We start from the raw sequence: 26,748 nt of genomic DNA, 5'->3' as shown, positions 1-26,748 counted from the left end.
GCTGTGACAGCAGCACCAGAAACCAACCCAGGGTCTTTGTCCAGTATTGAGGTGTACTGCAGAGAGCCTAAGCACCATATGTACTTTGTAGAGGTTTTTATTTTTTCAGTCAGAGCCAAGGCCTACAAACACAAACTTTCTACCAACAACAGTTTTGGTAGGAAATCTACCTAAAGCTAACTCCCCAGGCTTTTGAAAGGGAATTGTAGGACACTGAACTTGTTTGAATGACAAACTTTTAAAAAGATTATGGTTATGATTGCCAGATTTAGCAAATTAAAAAAAAAACAGTATACTCAGTTAAATTTTAATTAAAAACAAGCAATAAATAATTTGGTAAATGAATATACTGAGGGGACATACATATACTAAAGTGTTCATTATTTATCTGAAATTCAAATTTAACTAGATGTCCTATATTTTGGCAACCCTACTCCTGGGAACAAGGAGCAGGAACAACCCTTTTTAAAAGCACCTCTTCTAGGGCAGAGGGGTAGCTCAACGATAGAATGCTTGTGCTTGACCAAGGCCCTTGGTTTGATCCCCAGCACAGCAAATAAATAAATAAAAGCACCTCTCTACCATCCCCTACCTTTTATGCACATCCTAAGGGAGTAAGGGGAGGATTCTCCCATAGACTGTTAAGTAGAGAGGAAAACAAGGCCCTTTCTGACCTTTGTTTATGTTTTCAATGTACTATTTCCTTTCACTTCATTACTTAATTCCAAAAAACTAATATTGGTAGGAAATTACTCCTTTTGAATGACCATCTTGGGTACCAGAGACCATGCTCTTTGCTTTCTGCCTCCAGATTCTCTGCCTGATTTGCCTAGGTTGCCCATTTTGTCCCATTACCTTTATTTAATGAGGTTAACAAGTAACCTCAACAAAACTCCAGCCAGAGAGTCCTCGCCTTCCCTGGTCTCTTTGCACCTTATCCACCTGTTCTACCCTGCCCTCAAGAGGCAGTAATCGTACCTCAAAACCTGGTCTCTAAGGCCCTGGCTCCTCTGGCCTGGATTCTCCATCCACTTTGCATGTTGTGACAATGCAACAACATTTGCAACTGACTGCAACTGTTTGCCAGTCAGTATAATTTTTTTGGTTGTTTTAGCCCTTTTCACAGCCAGGTGGTTCCTTCTATCTGCTCTGCTCTCTACCCCCTTCAGAAAGGCAAAACAAAAAACAGACTTTATTATTCTCTAGGAAAGTTGTACATTGGATGTTTGACACTTGTTAGACAACATGCAGATTTGGTTTAGTTAGATCACAGAACATACCCCTTATCCCAAACTTTATTCTTTAATAATAATTACACACAAAGAGCTATTTTCCAGTTGGAGTTTATGGCTTTTTTTCCCTTCATTCCCAGTGGCACCATGTCATTTTCTCCATTTTTCCAGTTTTCCCCTCGTCGTCCCACCCCCTACCATCATCACTTGGTTACTAGAAAACCAGAGAACAGTAAACTATTGTTCTCTGACAACAAATTCCAGATAATCATTTGTTCTGATCATCCTACAATACCAGACTCTAAGCCATTTTTCCTCCAGGTTTCATGGAACCAAGACTGGAAGGTTTAGAGGCTTGGCCCTGGTTTAGGTTTCCATCTGTGGCTCTTCTTTCCCAAAGAGAAGCTGTACTTGGTGACACCCAGCAATAACAATTTAGACTGACCCAAGATACCCTATCCCCTCTGATTCTGCCTCACCTTAGCTGAGACCAGATGCTTCTCTAGTCAGATCTCATTCAGCCACTAGAAATCAGTGCATCCTGGAAGCCTTAGCATCATAGCTCTTTGGAGCTCTCCATTAGTCGAGTAAAGATAAAAACAGATGGCATATATCCCTTAAATAAGTTTCTAGCCCCAAGGGCCTCCCTGCCCCCTTTTTAAATTCTGCCTATGAACCCTTAAGTGTACTTCTTCAAATAACTTGGAAGATGAAGACCACTTGGGCAAATAAAAAGCCAACTTTTGACAATTAAGTGTCATACTGACCCTTGAGAAGTTTGTAGACTATTTGAAACTAGTCAGTTATCAAAGTCAAAACTGACAGAAGGTAATAGGATTTACCTGCTTGTACAAATTACTCTAGAACCAAGGTTAGCACATTGTGGCCTAGAGTAAGTCAATTTTGGTCCCTGTTTTTGGTAAATAAGGATTTATTGGAACCTTTGCATGTTGTCTGTGGCTACTTTCATGCCACAGGTGGCCCACAAAATCTACAGAAAGCCTTTGCAAAAAGTTTGCCACCTTCTGCTCTAGAACCATGGTTTTTAATCCTGGTTCCATATAAAAATCACTTGGAGAGTGACACCCACACAATATCTTTGTTTTCATTCTGGTGCTTATGTTTGTACCAAGTCAGAAAGACCCAGATACCTGCAATTTTTAAATAGCTCCCTAGGTGATTCTGATGCACAGAATGGTTGCCAGCTCTCACTGGATGAGAGAAGACAAAAAAAGAAAAAAAATGTCCTTTCTCCCCTCTTCGTCCTCTGCACACTCTCAATAGTGGTAAGCACGTGTATTCACACATACCTTCTCCATTCCCTGCCCTTCCCTGGGGACCAAAGAGTTCCACCTCTGGAATACTGCCCTACCAGCAAGGCCCAGCCTAGAGAGAAATAAGGAACATCTGGGATAGCTTATGTCCACGCACGGCCTGGGACCAAAACCTGGCTTTGGAATTTCTCTTTGACTCACTGAGCACTGCCAACTTGCCAACTTGCATGAGTCTGTCGGGAGTGTTCTCCAGAGAAGCTTGGAGTTTCCTTTTGCCTCCACTTCCCTCCCTCCCCCACAAAGTCCTCCTAATCCAGAAATGGGGCCCTGCCTGCCCTCCCACTTTCAGCTGTTGAAACTCCCAGGTAAAGTTTTAATATAGCACAAGGTGACCCCTGGGAAAGTATGCTTTCTTGGAACTTACAGCTTTTCTCTGACTATTTCTCCTGTGGCCTCTGCAATTTTTCCCCACCCATTTCCCATGAGAGAAGACTAGGTGGCTTGCAGGGAAGGGGAAGAAGAGAGATGAAATAACTGGGGCTTTCTGGGGTTGAAAAAAAATGTTACGTAAACTCCTATTTCCACACAGCACACCATTCCGGAAGGCAAAGGCCTTGTACGCCTGCAAAGCTGAGCATGACTCGGAACTCTCGTTCACAGCGGGCACAGTCTTCGATAATGGTGAGTCCCCATCTCTTGCCAAAGTACCCAGGACAGAAAAAAAAATACTGACATTTTCCAGGTTTGCCTATGGAGAAACCTCAACAGAATGGAGAGGGAGGGAGAGAGAGAGGGAGGGAGAGAGAGAGAAAATGAATGAATGTGAATCTTTTCCCAGAATAAGAGAATGACAACAAGAGTCTGGAAGCATTACCAAGAGTAAACAAGTGTAATCAGCCACTCACTGTGTTTCTGTCTACCTTAAATGAGGTTATGCCTGCAAAGGCCTCAACCCAGTACCAGTACCAGGCAGTAGCTTTCAGTCTAGGGGCTGGACAGAGGGAAGGCTGAAGACAAGGGAATGGGGATGGTATAGTGAGCAGAGCACAGGGTGGAGCTTGAGGCCATCTGCTCTGTGTCTCTTCCTCTTGGGAAGGTGAGTGCACTGTCCTCAGCAGGCAGGAAAGACCAGAGGGCAGGAAATGACAGTCTCTGGGGCAGTGGGCCTCCCTTGGTTCCTGCTCATTCTCCTCTTAATTTTGGGGAACATACAGAAGACTCCCCACAGTTATGCTACCCTGCTCACTGCCAGCTGTCCTGCTCAGGTGTCCTCAGGAATCCAGTGAGAATGGATCCGTGGCACCCCATAAAACTGGGAACTAGTACTTAACTTAGTGCACTCTTTTTCTTGAACCTTTTTATTTACTTTCCTCAAGAACATAGTTTTAAGTGAAGTTGTCATTATTTGTCATCAGTTATCATTTACCTAAAAGAAAAATAAGGATTCTGTTGAAAAAGCCCAAGTCTGTAACAGCTGAGTTTTCCCCAGGAGGCAAAGTTCTCCCCTGGGATTACCCTTCCTGGATCCCTGGGCAAAGGGTCTGTTCTGTTTTTCTTCATAGGAGGCAACAAAGGCTACCTGGTTTCAGAACCTGGACCTTTTCTCTGACTGCCTCCCTGACCTCAGGTAGCAGTCGGCGGGGAGGTCCAGAATTGTCCTGCAGGCAGCCCTGCATTGATCTAGATCCCACTTCCCCCACCTCACTGCCATCTAGCAGTATGTGGTGGGTCTGGACAGCCAAGACACCCAAATAGCATGGAAAAGGCTGAACTGTAGAGCCAAACCATAGCACACGCCTCAGCTTGACCACTTGCTCTTGTGTGACCTCCACAAGCGGTGATGTAACCTCTCTGTGTCCCGGTTCTCTCCTCTGTCTTAGAAGATTACACTGCCTGCCTTAGAGGGGTTGTAAGAGGAAATTGGAGATAATATACTTCACATGTTTGAAGTGGACTTAACATGCATGAAGCACTCAGTTATGCTATTATCACTATTATTGTTAGGATCATTACATCCATCTTAGGAAAAGACCCTAACACTCTCAGTTCACAAGGGCAGTTTTTCCTTTTTGGCTAATATGGACCAAACCTGGCTTTTAGCTGGGCTGTAGGCACTCTACTTTGACTCCCTGGGTCCTGGCCATATGTGGAAGGGCCTCACAGTCCAAGTCAGAGCTGAGATGGGCTCCTGAGGACCAGCCTCCCTATGTGCCTAACTCCTGCATTCTCCACAGTAAGCTAGTAATCAAGCCTGGGATGGACAGAATGGGAAACACAATACAGAACACAGGGAGACTCCCAGGTCACACTCAACCCTGGGCCTTCTGGGCCAGCAGGAGTCAGGATGAGCCCAGAACTGCTTGTGCTGCTTTAGCCTTTATGCCCCTTCATGGTTCTCCAACTAAAGCACTGTCTTTAAGCTCTGCTCCATTTACTTTGAATCAGAGAAGCTGCTTCTCTGTCAGCAACTAGTGCTTTCAGACCCCAGCAGACTGGCAAGTACAGTGGGTCTGTCAAAAACCGTATCATTGATGAATGTCACCCACCCCAGCCCAGGTGGGGGAGTACAGTGCAGCCATAATATGATACAGCTTTCATGACAAACAAACCAGAATGGGTTGCATTGCTGGGCCTCTGTTCCCCTGTGGCAGCAGGAGCAGGGCTCTTGCCCATAGATGATCAGATCTGACGTTTGTAGCGAATCCCAGGCTAAAGCTGTGCTCCTGCCGGCTGTTTACTCTACCCACACTGAGGACCTCTGAGTGGGGTGTGTATGTGCTTACATGTCTTACTTGCAGTTCTTTTTATTAAGTGTGCCCTTCTTCCATTTTTTACAAGTTTATTGAGATATCCATTTAAAAAAGTTTTCCATTTAAAATGTACTGTGTAATTAATTCAGTGGCTTTTTTTCTTGCAGTATTGGGGGGGTTAAACTTAGGGCCTCATACTTGCTAGTCAGGTGCTCTACCACTTGAGTCACACCCTGAGACCTTTTTGGTTTAGTTATTTTTCGGATGGGGTCTCATGTTTTTTCCCAGGGCTGGCCACAGAGAGACCTATGCTTCTAAGTAGCTGGAACCACACATGTACACCACCATACCCACCCTAATTCAGTAATTTTTAGTATATTCAGAGCTCTGCAACCATCACCACTATCTAATTCCAGGACATTTTAATCAACCCACAAAGAAACCCCATACCCTTTAGCAATCATGCCGCACTTACCCCCAGCTATCCTCCATCCAGCCTAAGGGAACTACTGCTAATCTATTTTCTGTGTCTGTAGACTTGCCTGCTCTGGCATTTCATACAAATAGTATTATACCATGTGTGATATTTGTAGCAGGCTTTCTTTGCTTTATATGTTTTATATGCTATGTTATAGCATGTATCAGAGCTCTATTCTTTTTATGGTTAAATAATATTCCATTGTGTGGATATATCAAATTTTATTTAAACTTTCATAAGTTAATTATCCCCACTTTTTGACTATTATGATATTGCTGTTCACATTCATGTACAAGTTTTTTGAGGTCATAAGTTTTCAGTTCTCTTGGTAATGCACCTAGCAGTGGGATTGCTGGATTTTACTGTTTGAGGAAATGCCAAACTATTTTACCAAGAGGTTTTACCATTTTACATCCTCATTTTCATTTTTAAGTCTCTTTTTGAAATCACTTAAATAGTTAATCAAAAGTGAAAAGAAAGAAAACATACTTTGGTGATTTTTAATTGCCAGGACTTCTTCCTTGCAAGTACTCTGCCTGGCATGCTTTATTAGCACTCCCACCTCACCACTTGGCATCATAAACCCTATAGAGAAAAATGAGAGCTTGAGTCAGAGACCTGCCCCAGTCTTCCTGTGATCTTCAGGAGTCACAGCCAAGTTCACTGACACTAGTTTGTTTTTAACCAGCAATGTCAGTGACCTTTCAAACTCCCTGAAGAGCAGGGCCATTAAACCCGAAGGGAAACACCTCTCACTGTTGACTGAGCTGCAGTCAAAGATGAACCCGACAAAATGTTAATCCACTTTCGTGTTTGGTTTGGCTGATAATATTTCATTGGGTCCTATCCAGAAGGACGTGCTACATATACCCTATTTGCCCTTCCCGTCACCTCTACAGGAGAAGCACTTAACATGGTAGGCAGGGGTCTGTTTCCTTGTTCTGCCTCTCATGTGTTTAGTGCTGGAGGTATTAGGTAGGACTCTTCAGCTTGGATTAAACTATCAGACTGATCGGAAGAAAGAAACTTCCTCATAACAGTTTTAGATTGCTCAGCACAGGTGTGCATGTTGTGTTTTGGGTCTGTTTTAAGGAATCAGGAGGAAGAGGGAGGGACTCATGGAGGCGAAAGTCTGCCGTTTCATAATGATTAAATCTCTCAGCCTTGGGATTCCAGGGGCTTGGCTGCAACTCTGGAGCAGCTGCTTAGTCACCTCTTGGACTTTTGCAGTGGGGGATGGAGATGTGATACTCGGAAATAACTCAATGTCAGTACTGACCGATCTACTAGGAAAATGTCCACTAGACGAGGAGTGCCTCAGACAGTAACTGGCTGAGAGACGGCTGTGTTCTCAGGAACATTAGGCACCTGGAAGCAACATGATTAGAGCTGCCTGGAAATTCACATGGCTGTCACTAGAATTGGCTTCTTGGGATACTGTTGTCATGGCTTGAGGTGAGCTAGATCCCTTCATTGCTGTGTAGGGGTGCAGTGCCATGTAGGGGTGTCCTAGGTGCCTTTGCTGGAGGAGAGCATCTTCACCAGAGTGCCCCTGAGCTGCCTGGGAGTAGAGCGGGGTTGTAGGAAAGCAACTTGGGGGACTCCCAGCCTCCCTCCCTGTCTCTATTGCCACACCCACACTCAGCCCCCTCTTCTGCCCCAAGCATTTCCACCAACCTCTGATGGGCCTTGTGCCTCCCCTGTGCCCCCTCTGCCCCTTACACCTGTTAGCTACAGAGCAGCCAGAGTGACCTTCAAACACTAGAAAGTGCATCATGTCACTCCCCTGCTTGTAGTACTCCACTGGCCTCTCTTGTTCTGAGAATTATTTACAAGGCCCTTGTTGTTCAGCTCCTGCCCCTCTGACCTCTTCTTATACTTGTCACACTAGTCTCACAGGTCACTTCATGTTCTGAAATGGGGTTGAGACACTTTGACCTGCTGGTCACATCCAATCTGCCACTTTGTTTTTGTAAATAAAGTTTTATTGGAACAGCCAGCCATGAGTTTCTGTTTACATGTTATCTAAGGGACCACAGTAGCAGAGTTGAAAAGAGAGGCACATTTGCTATCTGGCCCTTTGTGAGAAGTTTTCAGAGCACTGTTGTAAAATGACACCAAGCTTTTTCACATCTTAGGGCCTTAGTAGTCTCCCATTCCCAGGAATGTTTTTTGTTGTTGTACTTGTTTGGTTTTCTGGCATTTCAGGATTTTTTTTGATAACTCAGGGCTTTGTGCTTTCAAGGTAAGTGCTCTTCCACTTGAGCTACACTCCAGACTTTTTTGCTTTAGTTATTTTTCAGACAGGGTCCCTTGCTATTTCTCTGGGCCAGCCTTGGATAGTGATCCTCCTACTTCTGCCTCCTGCACAGCTGGGATTATAGGCATGAGCCAGCATGCCTGGCCTTTTAGCTTGAAGGGCCCCCCTTGTTCCCTCTGATTCTTCCCTTAGTCTGCAGGTCCCACTTCTAATGTTTGTAGATGTTACCACCTCAATACTGTGCTGTTTGAATAGCTGGCCCAGAAGGGAAAAATGTCTGAAAGTGGTGGACATAGTACATCCTGTTGAGCAACAACTCAACTAGGAGCTGTGCATAAAGTAGGAGAGGTCTGTGTGTGTGTGTGTGTGTGTGTATATATGCATTTGGGTAGTAGGTGGTTTATTCCTTCTAGGTCATTTGTTTTGGGAAATGGATTTGATTTGCTTGTCTTGGTTCTGAACAGCTGAGATTTCCTGAAGCTTCAGTGGCTGTGGAGACCAGGCCCTCACCTGAGTTTTACCAGGAGAGAATCTGATGAGCTGTAAGGGTACCCTGCTGACTCTCCTGACCTGAGCATTTATGATGTGCCTAGTTTTATGCAGAATGCTTTATCCATGCTGGCTTCTTTAATCTACACAAGAATCCACTAAATGGGGAAAGATTTTATTACCCCTTTAGAGGCACAGAAATGGAAGTATTCTTGGCAGCTTCAATTGGGTGGGCAGGCAGAGGACAGAAGTATCTGGGTGTTGCTAAGGGGCAGCTTGGGAGAGCTTTGGTAACTGGAGAGGCCACGTTGTCTCTAAGTGCTTCTAAGTGCTCTCCCATGTACTTCTTTTCAGACTACTTGTTGTGTGGGTTGCCATGTATCTACAGTGTCCTTGCCTTGGCTTTATTTGTGAAGCCTGCTAGTGGAAAATTATGTACCATTTTGGAGGCCAGCTAATAGATGTTTAATAGTCTTTTTGTAAGGAACCATTTAAGGTCTGTACAAGTCTTATCTTCTCTATGCCTCAATGCCAGTCCTTTTGCTCTCCCTCCATTTACTTTCTTTGGTTTCTTCTTATCACTTCTTTCCCTATAAACTGAAACTAGAATTATAGTAGTGTTGGGACAGAAATGCTTTTCTAAAACAAGCTCAGGAAGTCACTTAATTAGGCCAGGAAGGGAACAAGGGGAGAAATTCATTCTTTCCTAACAATCTCTGATAATTGGAGTTTTCCTAATACATTTAGAGTAAATGCCCTGCCTTACCCCAGAGCGATCAGTGTATAAACCATCGGTTCATAAGCACAAACACCGCCCACCTCTGAGTCCAACAATTACCTCTCTTCCTTCCTACTATTGACTACTTTGCAGACTCAGCTGGATTTTTCCAAAATCTTTATACTATCAATGGTTTCCATGGAGAGGGATTATGATGTCACAGAAATATACCTATATTCTCTGGATCTTGAAAAATCAAATGGTCAGTAACTTTGAAAGTTGCAGCAGGAGAAGGAAGGGGACACTTTTCAGACTTGCACATAGGAAAGGGGGAAATTCTAGAGTTCAGGAAAGAAAAATAAGAAAGGATGTGGGTTGAATAAAAGCTGGATTTTTCCAAAATCTTTATACTATAAATGGTTTCCATGGAGAAGGATTGTGACGTCACAGAAATATATCTATATTCTTTGGATCTTGAAAAATCAAATGGTCAGTAACTTTGAAAGTTGCAGCAGGAGAAGGAAGGGGACACTTTTCAGACTTGCACATAGGAAAGGGGGAAATTCTAGAGTTCAGGAAAGAAAAATAAGAAAGGATGTGGGTTGAATAAAAGCTGGATTTTTCCAAAATCTTTATACTATAAATGGTTTCCATGGAGAAGGATTGTGACGTCACAGAAATATATCTATATTCTTTGGATCTTGAAAAATCAAATGGTCAGTAACTTTGAAAGTTGCAGCAGGAGAAGGAAGGGGACACTTTTCAGACTTGCACATAGGAAAGGGGGAAATTCTAGAGTGCAGGAAAGAAAAATAAGAAAGGATGTGGGTTGAATAAAAGAGGGCCTCCAAAGGCTATAACATGAAAGAAAGAAAACACAGAGGGAATTTGCAAGGAAATCAGAAGCAGAGGGTAAGGACTTTTAAAGGAAAGCAAAATGCATGATGAAGAGTTACATATCAGTAAAGACTAGGTCTTCACAGTCTCTCACCTGTAGTGGAGTTGATACTGAGTAGGGAGGTGAGTACATAAATGGACAGGTGGGTGGATGGATTGATGGATGGATGGATGGAAGGAAGGAACACCACAAATGTTGACCTAACCTAAAAAATATAAATTGGTTGCTTATAGTTTAAACCAGGAATTTCAGAAAGTCCATGAAACCCCTAAAATTACAGATGCAAATATTTGAATGTCTGGGTTTGTTTCTCTTTTTGTTGTGGAAAAAGTTCAGAATAGCCTTCATCAGAAGGCTTCCATTCCCCAAAATGTTAAGAACCTCTGGTTTTAGCTAGTACTAGAATTATGTAACATGACCTAGAACTGCACTCATTCCCCAAACTTCCTTCACACACACACACACACACACACACACACAGCACGCAGTGCACAGCACACATTCTCCTCCTACTGTCTGTAACATCATCTCTTCTGGCTCTCTCTCCCTTTCCTGTACAGTTCATCCATCTCAGGAGCCTGGCTGGTTGGAGGGGACTCTGAACGGAAAGACTGGCCTCATCCCTGAGAACTACGTGGAGTTCCTCTAATGTGGGCCCCAGCAGAGCTGCTGAGCTTTCTGTGGTCTCCATGACAACCGCAGATTCCAGTGTTGTGGGCCATTCCCATTGAGAAAGCAGGAAGACTGACTCTATTGCTACTTGTCAACATGAATGTGTCTGGGAACTTGTGTCACCCTTCTCCCTGATCATCTCAGCTGACATGACAATACTACAAGAAGCAAAAGTCAATCAGCAAAAGCCATTTGATTTTGATAATCTAGAGAAAGTCCCATAAAGTCGTGTTCTTACGAGTGCTCCAAATAGGGAGTGCTGATTTTGTTTCAATAGTCACCCAAACCCCTAAACTTAGGAAAAAAGTAAGTTAGGAATAGTCCCCAAGAGCACACAACATAGCTGAGTTTGACAGGGAAGGCAAAGAAACAGGCACAAGATCCAGGACAGATCCACTGCTTTTGTTTACAGCAGACACTCTTGCTCTTCCACCTCCTGATGCTGGAGACCCACAGTGCTGCAGGCAGCTGGGTCTGTTTGCACACAGGACAGAGAGGGGTTACAGCCCTGGTTATGTAAGCTCAAATCTCTCACCCTCCCTAAAGCAGCCCTTGGCCCATCATCAACAAAAGTCAGTTCAGTCCTCTCATGCAAAGGAGCTCACACACCCCACGTTCACTCCTCCCAAGCTAGAAACTTCTCTGTCACTGAGGACTGCTATCACCTAGTAACCATGGCAACCCAACCTACGCTCAAACCAAATCAAAAAAATAACACACTATCTTTGCATGACATACTTTTTTTCCCCCTGTATTGGTAGGTTTTTTTTTTGAATGGTCTTCCAACAATCTGAAGCCGAGGATCAAAGAATTGGAGCGGTCTACCTGGGGCAGACAGGATAGCAGCCAGGGATTGCTCCCTTCGCAATGAGTTTCAGCAGCATCAGGATATATATTTGGAGCAACTGCTAGTAACCTTTTGAGATTAATAGTTCTATTCTTCATGCAATGAGTATTGCTTTCTAGGGGGCAAATACCACCTCCCAGTGGGTGACACTCTCTGACTAGTTCCCTCATGTCCTCCCTGCTTTGCCTTTGCCATTGTCTATTTCTGGCCCATCACTGAGCAGCCACCTTGCAAGTCTTTGGGCCACTGAGCACTGGTGCCCTATGGACTTCAGGGTGATTCCTGACCCTATGGCCTAGAGTTACATTCACTGCCACCCAGAAAAGGGAATTGATTCTCAGGCTTTCCAGGTATGAGACTAATATCATAGGCCATTGTGATTAAGGAAGACACCAAAAGATTGGGGTGTGGATGGGTACCTTCTAAGAAAGGGAATTTCCTTGTCGGAAGGGGCTGGGTCTTGTGGAAGACTGATTGGATGGGGAAAATTCCATCTGGACATTTCATATTCTTTTGGCCTCTAAAGAACAGAGTCATATCTTCCACATGTGAATGCCTTGCAAGAGGGACTCTGGACAAACTAAACTGTTATGTTTCCCAGGAGCCTTTTGGATGGCAGCATTGCACCAGTGTTTCCTGCTTCTGGAATTCCGTTAGGGACCTTTAATGAAGAAGAAAAGAAAAACTTGAATTGTGTTGAATTACTGTATCTTTTGCTTTTTTTTAAAATGATAAACTTGTAAATAGAGTGATTTGAAATACTATATGGCAAAGTTTTATATTTGATATTCTTTAAGCTAGTTGTTCCATACAAAATGGCTTTCCTTGAGGAACCAGTGTGTTTAAAAGAGAAAGAGAGGAGGCAAGGTTGAAGAGCCAAGGTCATTGTCCCTCTCTGGCCAAGCAAAAAGAGAAGATATTTCTGTGTGCTGTCTGTTGGCTCCTGTTAGTGAGCCTGACAAATCAATAGTGTTCAGTCTTCTTCATCTCTGTGTGTTTGTGAGCATTCCTTGGACTTTGGATTTGGATTTGGAAAGAGCATCTTCAGGCAGTGAGTTATCAAAGAACACCTACGTAGCAGTAAAATGAAGCTCAGGATTTAAATAGGCGGGGTCAGGGGTGGAAGTTTTTTGTTTTGTTTTTCTTCTCAGGTATATTTCTTGGTACCCCAGGATAACAGGACAGAAGAAGATGAACTATACTCCTTACTCCTTAACCTTGCTCCACATCATCTAAGGCTTTATAAATGAGGCCAAGCTAGCTTGCAATTTTGTGTGTGTGTGTGTGTATGTGTGTAAGTTTAAAAAAAAAAAAAAAGGTTGACTGCTTAAATCTTTAGGTCTTGATGTGCTACTGCTTCCCTTTTTTGTAAATATTTTTCTGCTCTTTCCTTTTACCTCTAGATTATCTGTGACCCCAAAATGACAAAAAGACCCCAAGAATAATGTAGATGGTGCCATTGCAGTTTTAAAGGTGGCTTTAGAGTTAACAGGAACTCATCATTGTAATTCACTATTCACTTTCCCAGCTCTGAATTATACAGCTGTTATCTGGGATCTTGCCCCAGGAACAAGCGAGACACTAGCCTTGAATAAGGGAATAAAAATTAAGCATGGACAAGACCAAGGCAGGACTCAAGAAAGCTATCAGTGAAAGTTCAAGAAGAAAGGGAATATACCAATAGGCACCAGAACTGTTCCCCTTAGTCTTGGGAACAAAAAGAATTTTGGAAAGGGATCTGGGGTATACACATTCATGTATCATGTGCTTTCCAAATTGAGCCCAATGCAATGCTTTTGATGTCTTTGAGGCTTTAGATTGTCACCTGCCTCATCATAACTGAAACACACTGTAGATACTTAGCCCCAGATTGACTACTTGGAAGCATGTCCCTCTCTCCTGAGTTGGCCCTGATTTGAGCTGCTACCAATGGGATATTTAAATCAACCTCTTCCCAGCTTCCCTGAGGCCATGCAGGGCCTATGACAGATGGCCACTCTGTTTCCCTTTATCCAGTCAAGCTTCCCTCCTCCCTGTTAGATACAGAACTAGAGAAACTCTTCAAAATATGAGCCAACAAGTAGGAAGGAACTTGAAGATTAAAAATAATATTTTCCACTCTCCATGCCCCTATCCCTAACTCTCTTTTGCTTGAACAGGAAACTTTGGGGCAGGTTGGGGGAATGAAATGTATCAGTATAGAAATGTATTATTAACCCTAAGATACTAGGATCAGTCATGGCCTGAATCTCTCTGGTATTAAAATCAGTCTCTTGCTTCTCCTTCAGGTACTCCCAGAATTCCATACTTGACAATGCCATGTCATCAGAAGATAACTAGTTTCAAATGCTTGCCCCTAGGCAAGTAAAATCCTGACTTGCTCAAGACTAATGAAATTCTGTCCTGCTTTTCAAAATATATATATATTAAGGATGGACCATATATAGTACAAACTTGACTGGTATCCTAGAATTGGAGCCAACTTTTAGTATTTCTAAAGCCAATGTGTGTTTTTTTATGAGTGCCTTTTTTGGACAGAGAGGCCAAGAAAGAGAAAGAGAAAATGAGCAATAAGTATTGGCAATTGCATTAGCAAGATAAAGCCATGCTAGTGTCAGCTCATTTCAGGTACTTTCCCAGGACTCCCGAGTTGTGCGTGTCAACCTCTAACTTGAAGGAAAGTCCTCCGTTAGGTGAGTTTGTCTTTTGAAACATTGGTAACCCCAGTTAGGCTAAAAGCTGTCTTGACAACAGAGGCTCCAAATGCATCCGTAGTTAAAGGGCAAGAAGCAGAGAGAGCACTGAAGATAATTGTCTGTTCATGACCATCTGTTGGCACCTTTCATCCTCTGGCTTGTGTTTGCATAAACAAGCCTGGGTCACCAACTTGTTACAGACATGGGCCACTCAAGTAACCCAATGGCTACCATGACACCCAATGTTTGCTCAGTATTGAGTGCTTTATAAGCAACCTCATTGCCCAAGTAGGTAGCCAATATCGAAGGAACCAAGGATCCTCTTAGCTACCTGACTTTCAAAGGAATGTCCTAGATGTTTTAAGGAGTTATCTGTCATCTCTGGCAAACTTGACAATATTTGGCTATGTTGACAGCCCTGCCCACACCCCTTTAAAGCCAGCGGCTGCCCTCTCACACCCTGTGCTGGTGTTCAAAAAATGTGTCTGGCCGTGCTCAAATGTGTTTAGGAGCCATGCTGATGTGCTGGGTGCTGAACTACTGCTCTGTAATTATAGCATCAAAATGACAGCAGCACAGAGCAGTGAACCTGGCACAATCCTGCAGCCTGCCCGAGACAAGGCTCCAACAAGTAATAATTAGCTTTCTTCCTTTTGCCATCTACAGTACTTGTCTACCTTAAAGAGCCTCCCAAAGCATATGGAGAGGTCAGATAGAGAATCCTAATGTCATTCAGAAACAGTCCTTGCTGAAATGTAGCCTTCTAATGGAAGCCCCTATGTTCATTGGAGAAAAAGTATCAGATAGAAATTAAAACCCAGGACCAGAGGAAAAGAAAGGTGAACCATACTAAGGAATTTTGGACTTTTTAGAAAGATGAAATGTTCTTAATGGGGAGGAGAAAGTAACAGAAAAATTTCAGAACTAATATTTTTACAAAAGTAAAAATGAACATTACAAAATGAAAATATCTGTCAGGGTAATATGTTTTAGAGAGCAATGATCGAGCCCAGTCCTAGACCCATGGAAGGGTAGAAATTAACTATTGTACAAAGTTCACACGAGTGTAGTAACTAAGAACCCGAGTATTGATAATCAAAATGTTGGAGTTCCCCAGAGGAGCTGCACAAAGGCTAAGACACCTTGGCCATTGTACATCAACCATTCCTGCAGAGTCAGCCAAATGGACTCCCATAAGCAGATTTCTCCATCAACCTCATATCTATAAGAAAGATACTCCTGATGATTTCAAAGTAGGGTGGTGTGTGTGTGTGTGTCTGTGTGTGTGTGTGTGTGTGTGTGTGTATACAGCACAGACCTGCGTACAGCACATCCATAATAAAACAGACTCACATAGAGCCCCAAACGAGCTGGCATTTCTTGAGCCTTACAGCCTTGAAGATTTGGAGGTTGAGAATTAGAAAAACAAGAGACTAGTGATTGCCTAGCAAAAGATCAAAGATGTAAATTAAGTGCCATTTAAAAACTGTGTTCATATTTATCAAATAGTTATCTGCAGCTATGTTCTTTATTAACTTATTAAAAGTCATATAGAAAAAAATCAAACCCATAAATGCTTTGTAGCTAATGCTAGGCCAGTGTTTCAAAGCACTCTAAAGATATTTTGTCCATATTTTGGAAAAGAAATAATTTGCATGTTTAATTCATAATTTAGGCTACCTTTGAGTATACTGTAAAGTGCTGTGTGATATAATACCAATAAAGTACTTATAAAATGGCACTTAAATGTTTTCTTTTAAAAAAACAATGCACTGTTTTAAACTTCAGTATTGAAAAATAGTGCATAGAATCAAATTCCATAATTAAAAAGTTATCTATGACTAGGATAGAACCTTTCCCTTTTGTTAGAAAGCAGTTTTGCCATGTTCAGGCTATTTTAAAAATGTGCTTTTGTGTCACTATGCGTATCTATAAAGAAAATACTATTTCAAGTGGCGTCTAAAACGGCTTTCTTAAATTTGATTGGCTTATGTGACAATCCCTATGAAATGAGTGGAAGTATGATTTTTGAATTAAATGATTTTTCCATTTGGTGGTCTATGTTTCTTGAATATCTGATAGTTTTGACTCAAAACATATTTTAATATTTCTTCAAATTAAGCAGATAGGCTATGATCAAAGGTCACAAGTGTAGGCTCCAGCACTTACTGGTGACAACCACGGGGATGGCTTTTTAGGAGCTCCAAGGAGTTTTGTTTTCCGTTTAAGAAGAGGTCAAGTGCTACTATACTTGAGAATGAGCTAATCAGGCATATTACACAATTGAGCCCCAAAAGTAATATCCCACATAACAGTTCTGACTTTTCTCCTAGAACACACATTTTATTCAACTACTCTTTTTTCTGGATCTTTGTGAACACAAGTATGGAATAATCAGAAATCCAAAACTCCTATCACTGTGTTTTCTCATTCATCGAATCATCTTGACTTGTAGCCTGGGACCCCAGGTTTGTACTAAGCTCCTAACATCAGCTGGAAGCTCAGAGAGCTCAGTGTCATCTCTGAAGCAGAGATCTTGGGGGAGCTGGAGGATTGAGAGTGAGGCTTCTGACTTCTGAAGCTTGCCTGGGAAGGAGGAGGAAGAGACATGCGGTCTCTGTTGGTGCCTGGGCCTTAGAAAGAGGTGGCTATTTGAATGTGTCATGAGCTGTCTATGTTGTCTTCCTTTGCTACTTAGGACCCTGGTTTGCCTCTGTGAACAGCACAGACTCACAGAACCCACCAAGCTTGCAGGCCATTCTGGAGATCTCACCCAGCACCAAAGCCCCCTATATGTGTGGGGGCTCTCTGTACCCAGGTGAGGCTATCTGAGTATGGCACACATAGTATCTAACACCCTTGTGGAGAGAGTGAAATGTGTGGTGTGAGTTTATATCTTATCTGTGGCCTTAACCTTTTTAACAGACTTTCTAGTCATTTCAACTTTCACATCTTCCTAACATGAAAGATTTTCATTTTCAGTTCACTCTTAGCAGCCTCTCAGAGCAGAGCTCAAACTGTGTCACGTCCTGTGGTTTGCTCGGTGTTTCTCTCTTGTTAGTTCTGGCTGCATGTTTAGTTGTAAGAGCACCTTGGTTAGAAATGGGCTTGATTGACACTTGAAATTAAGTAAATGTTAGACAGTGTGTGTGAAGAAAGATTTTTTTCTCAGACCTCAAACATGCTCGCTCTCTTGAGAATTATGTCATATGACTCTAATTTCTTCTTTTCTCAGTTCTTTCTCAGTCTCTACTCAAATACCACATCTCTCTCCTACCCCAATGTGTCAATGTCATTGGCTTGCCCTGCTTTTAATAGCACTAACCTAAGCTGCAACTAATTAACTGTGCTGAGTTAATCAGTATTGGCTAACTCCGCCTGCAGAGCAGCCTAAGGAAGGTCTAACCAAGGCAGTAACTGCTCAGGGTGGGTGAAGTTACTCAGGGGAGGCCATGCCTACACCACAGTGCACCTCTCAAAATGTCACCCTGTTACCCAGCCAGCATCAGACAGGAGGGACCAAAGAAGGAAGGTTTTCCTTAAAATGATCAAAACCGTATCCCATATCTCCTGGCGACTTCTGTGACACCGTGCATCTATCCAGTTTCTTATGTAATTGACTCCAAGAGCCTGGCTGTGGCCTCTATTCACTAAAATCCACATAGCTAATATGCCTTCCCAAAACCAACTGACAAGCCAGTGAAGACTTGAATTCTTAGGTACTTCTTTCATTCACCAAGCCATATCTACCCCCACCCCAGTCTTGTGCCCACTCTAAAGTTCAATTGTGTGTTCTGCCACTGTGGCTGGACTTCCTCTTTGCATTTTGTGGCAATAGGTTAGTGAAAAGATGTTTTTAAAATTATTAACTTGAACCTAGAGTAACTGACCTTTGGCAAAACACTCCATTTGCTCCTGAGCTGGGATTGAGGCCTGGTGGAACAAGACTTTCTGCCCTCCACTCAGGCACACAGCCACATTCCCAGCCTCCTCTGCTGGCATTTGGCACAAGGAAACCACCTGGATAAGCAGCTGCCTAGAGCCAAAAGACCCTCACTGTCACCTGGGTTGCTTATGAACATCAGGCCAAGCCAGGGGCCCACTCACACAAAACCACATTAGAATCACCCCAGATGTTAGACGTGCTCCTTTCTAAGGATCCATCAAGAAAATTCCACACTGTCTCACAGGAACTGTCCAGTATCTAGCACTTTCCTGAAGGGAATTCTTTGTGTCTGACTGAAGTTTCCCATGTTGCAGCTGAAGTCCATTTCTGCTCTGAGTTCCCTGTAGTGGAGAACAGCTGGCCATCACACTATTTTTATGCTGCCATTCAGCAGTTGCTTCTTGACCACCTCTTGTGTGCCAGGATCTGCTGATGCCAGAAAGCACGGGACGTGACTTCTATCCCTCTGGAACTTAGAGCATTGGCCATGTAGTAAATACCTAGCACCGAGAACAGTAGCACTTCCCAGCCAGGAGTAAGAATCAGAGAAATTGTCCCAAAACAGGTGACATTGAAGAGGGGTGTTGAAAGGTAGAAAGCAGTTTGCCACTTAGGCTTGAAAGCTAGGTGGGAATGGAGGCGGAAGGTATAAGCTCCCAAGCTGGACCATGAGGAGGTAGGGCTTTCTGAATAATTGAAAACCATTCACCCTCACCCACCCACCCCACCTTAGTCTTGGCCCTCTGTTTGCTCTCAGTGCTGATAATATTAGCTAACATTTATTACTTTCTTACCAGGTATCTGACACTGTGCTAATTAACTCACTAAATCCTCAAGACATATGAATGAAGTACTGAAATTACCCCCATTTTATAGAGGGAGAAATAGGTTCAGGAAGAGATTAACCTAAAACTCCCACATAGGTCTATCTGCTCCTAGAGCCCATTTGCTCTTTTATAACTTCTTTTAAATTTTCTCTATAGAGATGCACACACAACTGCACATAAATGCATCCACACAATCTATCACATGTGATAAATCTTTAAATTTGGTGGGAACTTATCCTTCTTTTCTGATTTTCCATCCACCCCTTCAGTCTCCTCCCTCCCCATAAATGATGTCAACAACCTCAATCCCCCTTCTCAGCAGAGAGCTTCAGCAAGCACAGTCTCTGAGAAATGCTCAGCTCTGGTTTTGCAGAGGTAGGAATAAGAGCTTGATATGTTTTGATGAAAACTTTCTTCCTTGAAGGCTTTTGCTCACTCGTTTTGGATGAGTAGCTCCTCAGTTCTTGCACTCCATGCACACAGTCTTGGTCCTCTGAGCAGCCCCGGGAACTCCAGCTGCAAATGTTGGCAGGTCCCACCAGCCTTGAGCACACGGTATGGAGCAGCCCCTGCAGAGGGTTCAGCCATGCTTTGTTGGCTGGAAATATGTAATATGAATTGTTTTTATATTTAACAATTTAAAAACAGCCCTTTTCCCCACCCTGATCCAGCTGCATAGGACAGACCTTCATGCTCTTATGGAATTGCCAGGGAAATCCCATGAGCGTGTGTCTTCTTGTGGGAGAACCAGCGTTTCCAGCCCAATCTGCTGATGCTCCAAACTAGATCCATTTTGTGGCATTTTTAACTCCTTCTTGAGCCTATTGAGATTTGGAAAAAGTCAGAGCTAGAGGATACAGTGAGGAATTCAAAGCCCATGACAGGTGAGGTCCTCTAGGGCACAGGGAGTATATAACTGCCACTGAGGTCAGCTCCTAGAGCAAGACCCTCACCAGTCCCTGAGGGCTGAACTGTGGCATGTTAAGAAGACAGTGACAGTGGGTCTCATTTAGGGAGCAGTGCTTCGTTTTATAGGCATCATACTAATTGCTTTCTGTGTATCATTCTCAAGTCAACCCTTTGAAACAGGTACTGTTGTGACTCTGTTTTGTAGATGAGGAAGCCAAATATTAGATTGGGCAACTTGCTCAAAGTCACTGAGTTAATAGGCAACAAAGCAACAGATTTCACCCCAGCTGACCCCAAACTTAACATCCTAGTGTAACTCCCACACTACCCTCACTTTGGGGAAGGGCTCAGAAGCTTCAGCCCCTGAATGTCCTCTGCTTCTCCCACTCTAAGGGAACAGTTATTGCTTTTATCTGCTTCCATCCAGTACCCCTTCTTCTTGAAACAGCACCTAAGTTTTTCTTTGGAAAACCATCTGTCCCCTTCCCTTGGGTGCCCAGGATTTGCGTGGCCTGGAATCAACCCTGGTTCCAATGGTGACCCTTTGGCTCTGGCTTGGCCTAGGAAATCATCAGCTCCACCCAGCCAAAGTGATTGGTTGATTCAGGAGTGAGCCCAGGCCCCTGCAGGGAACTCCTAAGGTCAACTAAGGATAATAAGAGTGCTGTGCCCCACCTCAAATGGCTTCTTAGCATGAGCTATCTCTTGTCTTTATTTGAAGGCCCAATGTGAGGGTTCCCCACTTTTTGTGGTCTATTTGTCAAGATTTAATAGTGTACCTGTTTGAAAAAAAAAGTTGCTTCAGATAGCAAGCAGAGAATTTAAAATGTTCATTGCAATAAAAAAGCAGATAAACACCATCCTGACTTGAGCAATCTTGGCAATAGTTCACCCGAAGAAAAACTTTGATGCCTTTCTTCACTCAGCAAGCAGAGCTTATTTTTAAAATTCTGACATTTGTTCTCTATTCTGAGCCAGGAGAAGCCATGCTTGAATCCCCAAAGAACAGAGGAAGTGTCAGAGCCCTCTGCAAACACTTTTCCAAGCCAGTTGACTCAATTGTCACTTGATGATTTTGCCCCTCCAGTGTGCATCAGTGTTGAGACACTTCACCCTGCAATTCTCACAAAGGACCTCCCCAGTCGATTGTAATAAGGAATGGCAATAAGTCATGCCTAACCATGATACAGAATTGGGTGGTATAAAGTGCTCCTCAGCTCAGAAAGATGTTCCCACACCCTGGGGCCACACCCAAACCTGTTCAGCCATCCCACAAATTCAAGTATGAGAAACTCCAGGGCATCCAGTTCAGAGCTTCACCTTTGTTTGGGTGGGGCGACATAATCGGAGGCTCTGCAAGGGGGTGGGCGTATCTAATCAGCCTTGGATACCCAACTACTGCCTGCCCCTGGGACGTGCTCCCAGTCTCCAGAACTGCCAGGTTAAAAAAAAAAGGAGTCAAGCTCTTACAGGAACACCTACAGGCAAGGAGGGCACTGCTGGCTCACACAAGATCACACTTTCACCTTGGTACATCACTTTTATGAGAGGGAGAAGGAGAGGTTTTTTAGGGGGAGGGTCTGCTCCAAATTTTCACCCTGCACATCAATAAACCTGGTCAGAAGCTTCCTCAGGCACATGATAAAAGCAAGAGCACACAAGGGAGGGACGAGGATAGGTAAGACACCTAAAAAACTAGCTAGCATTTGTTGCCCTTAACGCAGAGAAACTAAAGCAGATACCTTAAAGCAACTGAGGCCAATAGGAAAAGGGGAACAGGTACTAGAGAAAAGGTTAGATCAAAAAGAATTAACCTAGAAGGTAACACCCACGCACAGGAAATCAATGTGAGTCAATGCCCTGTATAGCTATCCTTATCTCAACCAGCAAAAACTCTTGTTCCTTCCTATTATTGCTTATACTCTCTCTACAACAAAATTAGAAATAAGGGCAAAATAGTTTCTGCTGGGTATTGAAGGGCGGGGAGAGGGAGGGGGCGGAGTGGGTGGTAAGGGAGGGGGTGGGGGCAGTGGGGAGAAATGAACCAATCCTTGTATGCACATATGAATAATAAAAGAAAAATGAAAAAAAATAAAATAAAAGGGAGCTCTTGCCAGAAAAAAAAAAGAAGCTTCCTCAGGGAAGAAGAGGGGAGGAGGGAAGGGAAGGAGAAAGAAAGAAAAGGAAAAAAGAGGAAAAGGGAGGACTCATAGCTCATTAGCATAGCATGCAGGGTTCTTCCCATTATGGCCTCTTTCCTCCAATGTTGCTGTACAGGAACCAGAGACCCTGACTCTTTATCATGATCTGAACCAATATGCATTCTTTCATTCACTTAGTATTTATTGGGTACCTACTGTGTCCACATCCCAGTGGCAGGTGCTAATTCCACTTGTGTCCCCGAGGTTAACTCAGACTTCACTTCTCCCACTGTAAAGGGAATATCTCTTGGTTTTGACTGCTTGGCATCCATTACCCTTTCTTCAGCTGATAGCTCCTCAGTCTTCCTTTGGGGAGAAACAGTCACCTGCTCTCAGGTCCCACAAGTTTGCCTTCTGAGGTTGTCTGGATTAAATGAAGTAATATTAATGTGGTTTATAAGGTTCCTTATCCTAAAAGTCAAGAATATAGTATCACAGTAAACAATTCTTCAATATCTTGCAAAACTTGGTGAAATCTAAATGCTTGTTAAATTGTTTCATAGCATTAATGAACTCAGCCAATCAGAGGTGGGAGGCATCTGGGCTGTATAAGTTCTGCTTAGACAGCCCTTTTAGAGGACAACTCACCTATGGTATATTTCTTCCCACTTGCTTCCCTGGGCATGGTCAAAAGGACTAGACATGAGCAGACACCTAAGCCAAAAGTTGTCAAAAAGTGAACATTCTGAAACTCATGGTGTAGGCCAATGGGACTTTTGCTCCTGTGAAATTGACTTCCGGGGGAAGCTATCTTTAGAGTTGAGGGTAGGAGGTGAGAGCTCCTGATGTCACAGGCCTGAGTGCCATGTGATTCTGGATACTAGCCTAAAGACCTGAGGGTCCTGCCTGCAGAGACAGAAGGTTAGTGCAGAAAGAAAAGGCCAAGTGGAGCCACTGAAAGAGCAGAGCTGCCTCAATGCTGACCAGCCAGCCTTTATTTTCCTAGAAGGGCTCTACTTTGTGTCCAGTTCTAGGATCCCAGTTGATCTTCTGTTCTTACGATGAAGTCCTCCCTGTATGTGGGTAAATTTGAGTGACTTTTATTCCAGAAAAGTCCTCCCTAGGACCATGATGGGTCCCAACTGGCAGTGGGGGAAACCAGAAGTTCTGACAGCTAACTGAGGTCATGTCCCAATACAGGATGTGCAGCCTGTGACCTTTATATGCTGAGCATGGGGCTCCAGGACTGGGGCATCCACTCTGAGGTTTCCCAGCAGAGAGGGCCACATGTGGATCTTGTGCCTTCTTTCCACCCAGCATTGGAAGAATGGGTTTAGAAACTCAGAGATGAATTGTGCCACTAATTCCCCATGTTAACTACTGCCTTTTGCTGTTCCCAGTATCCATTGCTTTTTCAGCGCACACCTACAGCAGCGGTGGTGCACTTCTTCCTCTGCCCTCTTGAAGTTCTTTCCTTTGGTAACACCTGGAATGGTTTCCTGGGAAAGGTGAACCGAGAGCCCTGAGGACAGTGAACAACCTCATCTTCTGCCATGTTGCAGCTCTCAGATGCTGGGGGAGAGGTGGGGGCAATGATCATCTTTCTGCACAGGACTGGCTGGCATCCAGCACTGCCCCATTCATCCTGTCACTATTCAGTAAGCTCCACCCCTCCCTGCCCCATCCCTGTACAACCCCAACCAAAGCTGATCAGATTTGGAGCCAGCTCGTCCTGGCTCACAAAAGCCAATTGTTCAATATACGGGAGTCTCTGCTTGTTAAATTGCTGGAAGCTTAGAATCCAAACCACCATTTACCAGCACAGCTCTGCTTAGTGTACTTGGGAGTTAGCATGCTAGGTGGCACCTGAACTTGGCTCCATTTACTACTTAGATGGTTTCAACCTAAGGGAGTGAGGGTGGGGCACAGAACTAGAGAGAAGGTACAAATGCCCCCATTTGGAGCTAAGTCAGTTACTCCAGAACAGACTTGGTTTGGAGACAAATCTTTCCCAAGCACAGGCAGTGCACTGCCTTAAGAATCAACAGCTGTTTTTTGTTTATTTGCACTGGTTTTAACCGGACCTGCAGAAAGGAGTTCGCTTCCCCTTCTCCCTCAAAGAAGCATCTCAGAACTTGTCTCAGAGCTGCCAAGAAGTAGGTATAGATCCTGTGCATCACAATGGGTGGGCAATGCTGCCTTCCCTCTGCTGCTCCCTTTTTTGCAGGAGACAGGAGCCCAGCCAGACAGAAGCCTCCACAGGCTCACTCCCCAAGGTCAGTGAAAGCGTCCATAAGGATTCCAGGTCTGCTGCCTCCCTTGGGGACTAAGGAATTACACTTTCCCTTGGTGACTGCTGTGGGCAAGAGGCCTGAAGGATGATGTTGCGGGTGTAAAAGCCGCATCCTCAGGTACCCACAGGCATCAAGCTTGGTGGGAGGCCCCGGGACACCAGGCTTGCTGTGGTCAGCTTTTTGGTGTTCTCTGGAGAGCTTGTATAAAACCAAAGGATTTGGATTTGGTGGGTGTTGGGCAATGCCCCAAATTCTGTATTTTTAATAGACACTTGAGTTGATTGTAAGGTTGGTGAGCCCCAAAACTCATTTCGGGTTGAAAAGGAGGGTCCATATTGGACCTGACTGAGACTTTAACACATGCATTTCCTGTTTGATTAAATATTGAAATCCGAGCCCAATGCCCACGACTCCTGCTTATAATCCTAGCTACTTGGGAAGTTGAGATAGGGAGATTTGCCATTCGAGGCCAGCCATGCAAATAGCTGATAAGACCCCATCTCCAACATAACCAGAGCACAATGGACTGGAGGTGTGGCTAAAGTGGTACAGCACCTGCTTTGCAAGCACAAAGCCCTGAGTTCAAACCCCGGTTCCACCAAAAAAAAAATAATAAGTAGATCTGGTTCTCTTTACATTGCTATTAGCAACTTTCCTTGGTCCATGGATTTATGAGTAAGAAGTTTCTTTGTGACTAACACATAGCATAGTAACAGAAAAATCCATATTTACATAGATGACAAATTGGATGGTGACTATATGATGAAAGATCTTACCAAAGTTTTCCTCCAAATGCTGAAATGAACTCATTCACTTCAAGAAATTAAATTTTTCAGTAACTCAATTGCCATAAACTGTTCCAAGAGCACAAGAGTTCTGGCAGGATCTAAATGGCCACCGCTTCCTTAGTGTTGGTGCTGGTTAGAGTTAAAGCAGTTTGTGGCCAAGGCAGACCTGTTACAAATACAGGCTATCATGCAAAAGCTATGTTTCTCCTCTCTACCTCCTCTGTCCTGAATGGAATTGAATAAGAAGCAAAAACAATGGCCAGATGTTTAAGTATCCCATCTGCAAGGGGGCAGTGCGTTCAGCTGGGAAGTACCTGACCCTTCAGATACTGAAGTTCTCCGAGCTATTTTCTCATTTTAAAATAACGGAGGTGAGGAAGAGGAGGCAATTCCTACATGGCAGCGACATCGGGAGGATTAGGAGGAAAGGTATGTTTATAGATCTCAATCATTTGGTTGAAGAAGTTTGAAAACCACTGATTAAATATTGCAAAGCTAACCTCACTGAGCTTCGGTTTTTCTCTCTGCAAAACAGGTAGCCATGATCCCTGCAACAATGTTTTTGAGAATTAAATGAAATAATTTACATAAAGTCCCTGGGAAACACAGAATAAGTGAGTATGAAAACAAATAAAGGCAGAAAAGAATTCTAGCAAACTGAATGAAGCAAAAAGCCATGAGTTTGTGCTAATATAAATAAATATTAATATAGATAAATAAATAGGCATACAAGAAAGTTCTTCCTTGTACAGAAGTTGAGTGCCAGCTAGAAACTGTAGAAAGAATGACAGAATTAGAATATTACCATTTGCAACCGTAATAGTAGTGTTTGAGTCAGTAAAGAATCATCAATGGATGATTCACATAAGATATTTGCATAGTCTCAAAGAGACTCCTCACAAGATGCTTATTCATCAGGAAAGATAAAATCGGAACTTTATAGTGAGTGGTAAGACCTAGCAGACACTTTTCTTTTTAGTTGGGGGGGTCTCACTATGGTGCCCCACAGCTAAAGGCTGGCCTCAAACTGGATTCAAGTGATCCTCCTGCCTCAGCCTCCCAGGTATCTAGGACAATAGGTGTATGCTGCCACACCCACCTAGTGACTAACTTTTAATGAGACTAATTAATGACACGTCCCTTCTATGAGGCATTGAGAAGAACTGAAAAAAAAAGTTCAACCTGAATCTCCCCATGAGAAAGACAAACCAAACTGAGACATAGGGATTTTACAGATTGACTGATCATTCTAAAATGTCAATGTTATGAAACAAAAGAGATTTGGAAACTCTTCCGGATGTCCAGAGACATGACCGATGGATGCAGCGCAAAATCTTGGATTTTCCTTGGCTAGCCAAGATGTTAGAGGGATAATTAACAAACATCTTAAGTGAGGCTTGTGGAGTGGATAACTGTATTGCATATGATAATATTTAATATCTAAATCATATTAATGTCATCATTGAGGTAAATTGTCTTGTAGTTTTGAGAGGCAGCATTTTCAGACAGGCTTTCTGGTAATATGCATA

The 26,748-nt window shown here is 43.4% G+C and overlaps 1 protein-coding gene and 1 long non-coding RNA gene across 12 annotated transcripts in view; one reads left to right on the top strand and one right to left on the bottom strand.

Annotated features, from left to right (window-relative positions):
• The window catches only part of Arhgap26 (Rho GTPase activating protein 26), a 416,522-nt gene extending 400,156 nt beyond the window's left edge, over positions 1-16,366 (top strand). For all 8 annotated transcript variants that reach the window (XM_074076754.1, XM_074076748.1, XM_074076752.1 and 5 more), the window contains 2 exons: positions 3,096-3,187; positions 10,660-16,366. In XM_074076754.1, the coding sequence (XP_073932855.1) occupies positions 3,096-3,187; positions 10,660-10,748 (181 nt within the window). In that variant the 3' untranslated portion in view covers positions 10,749-16,366. The remainder of the gene's footprint in view (positions 1-3,095; positions 3,188-10,659) is intronic.
• Positions 11,119-26,748, bottom strand: part of LOC141424135 (uncharacterized) — a 28,453-nt gene continuing 12,823 nt past the window's right edge. For all 4 annotated transcript variants that reach the window (XR_012449024.1, XR_012449022.1, XR_012449021.1 and 1 more), the window contains exons 2-4: positions 22,354-22,561; positions 19,774-19,908; positions 11,119-19,685 (exon numbers count right to left, since the gene is read on the bottom strand). This is a non-coding gene — a long non-coding RNA (uncharacterized lncRNA). The remainder of the gene's footprint in view (positions 19,686-19,773; positions 19,909-22,353; positions 22,562-26,748) is intronic.

This window comes from Castor canadensis, chromosome 6 (assembly GCF_047511655.1).
Source record: "Castor canadensis chromosome 6, mCasCan1.hap1v2, whole genome shotgun sequence".
NCBI lineage: Eukaryota > Metazoa > Chordata > Mammalia > Rodentia > Castoridae > Castor > Castor canadensis.
Note: the sequence above shows the minus strand (reverse complement) of the source record. Positions and strands in the feature narration are given on the sequence as shown.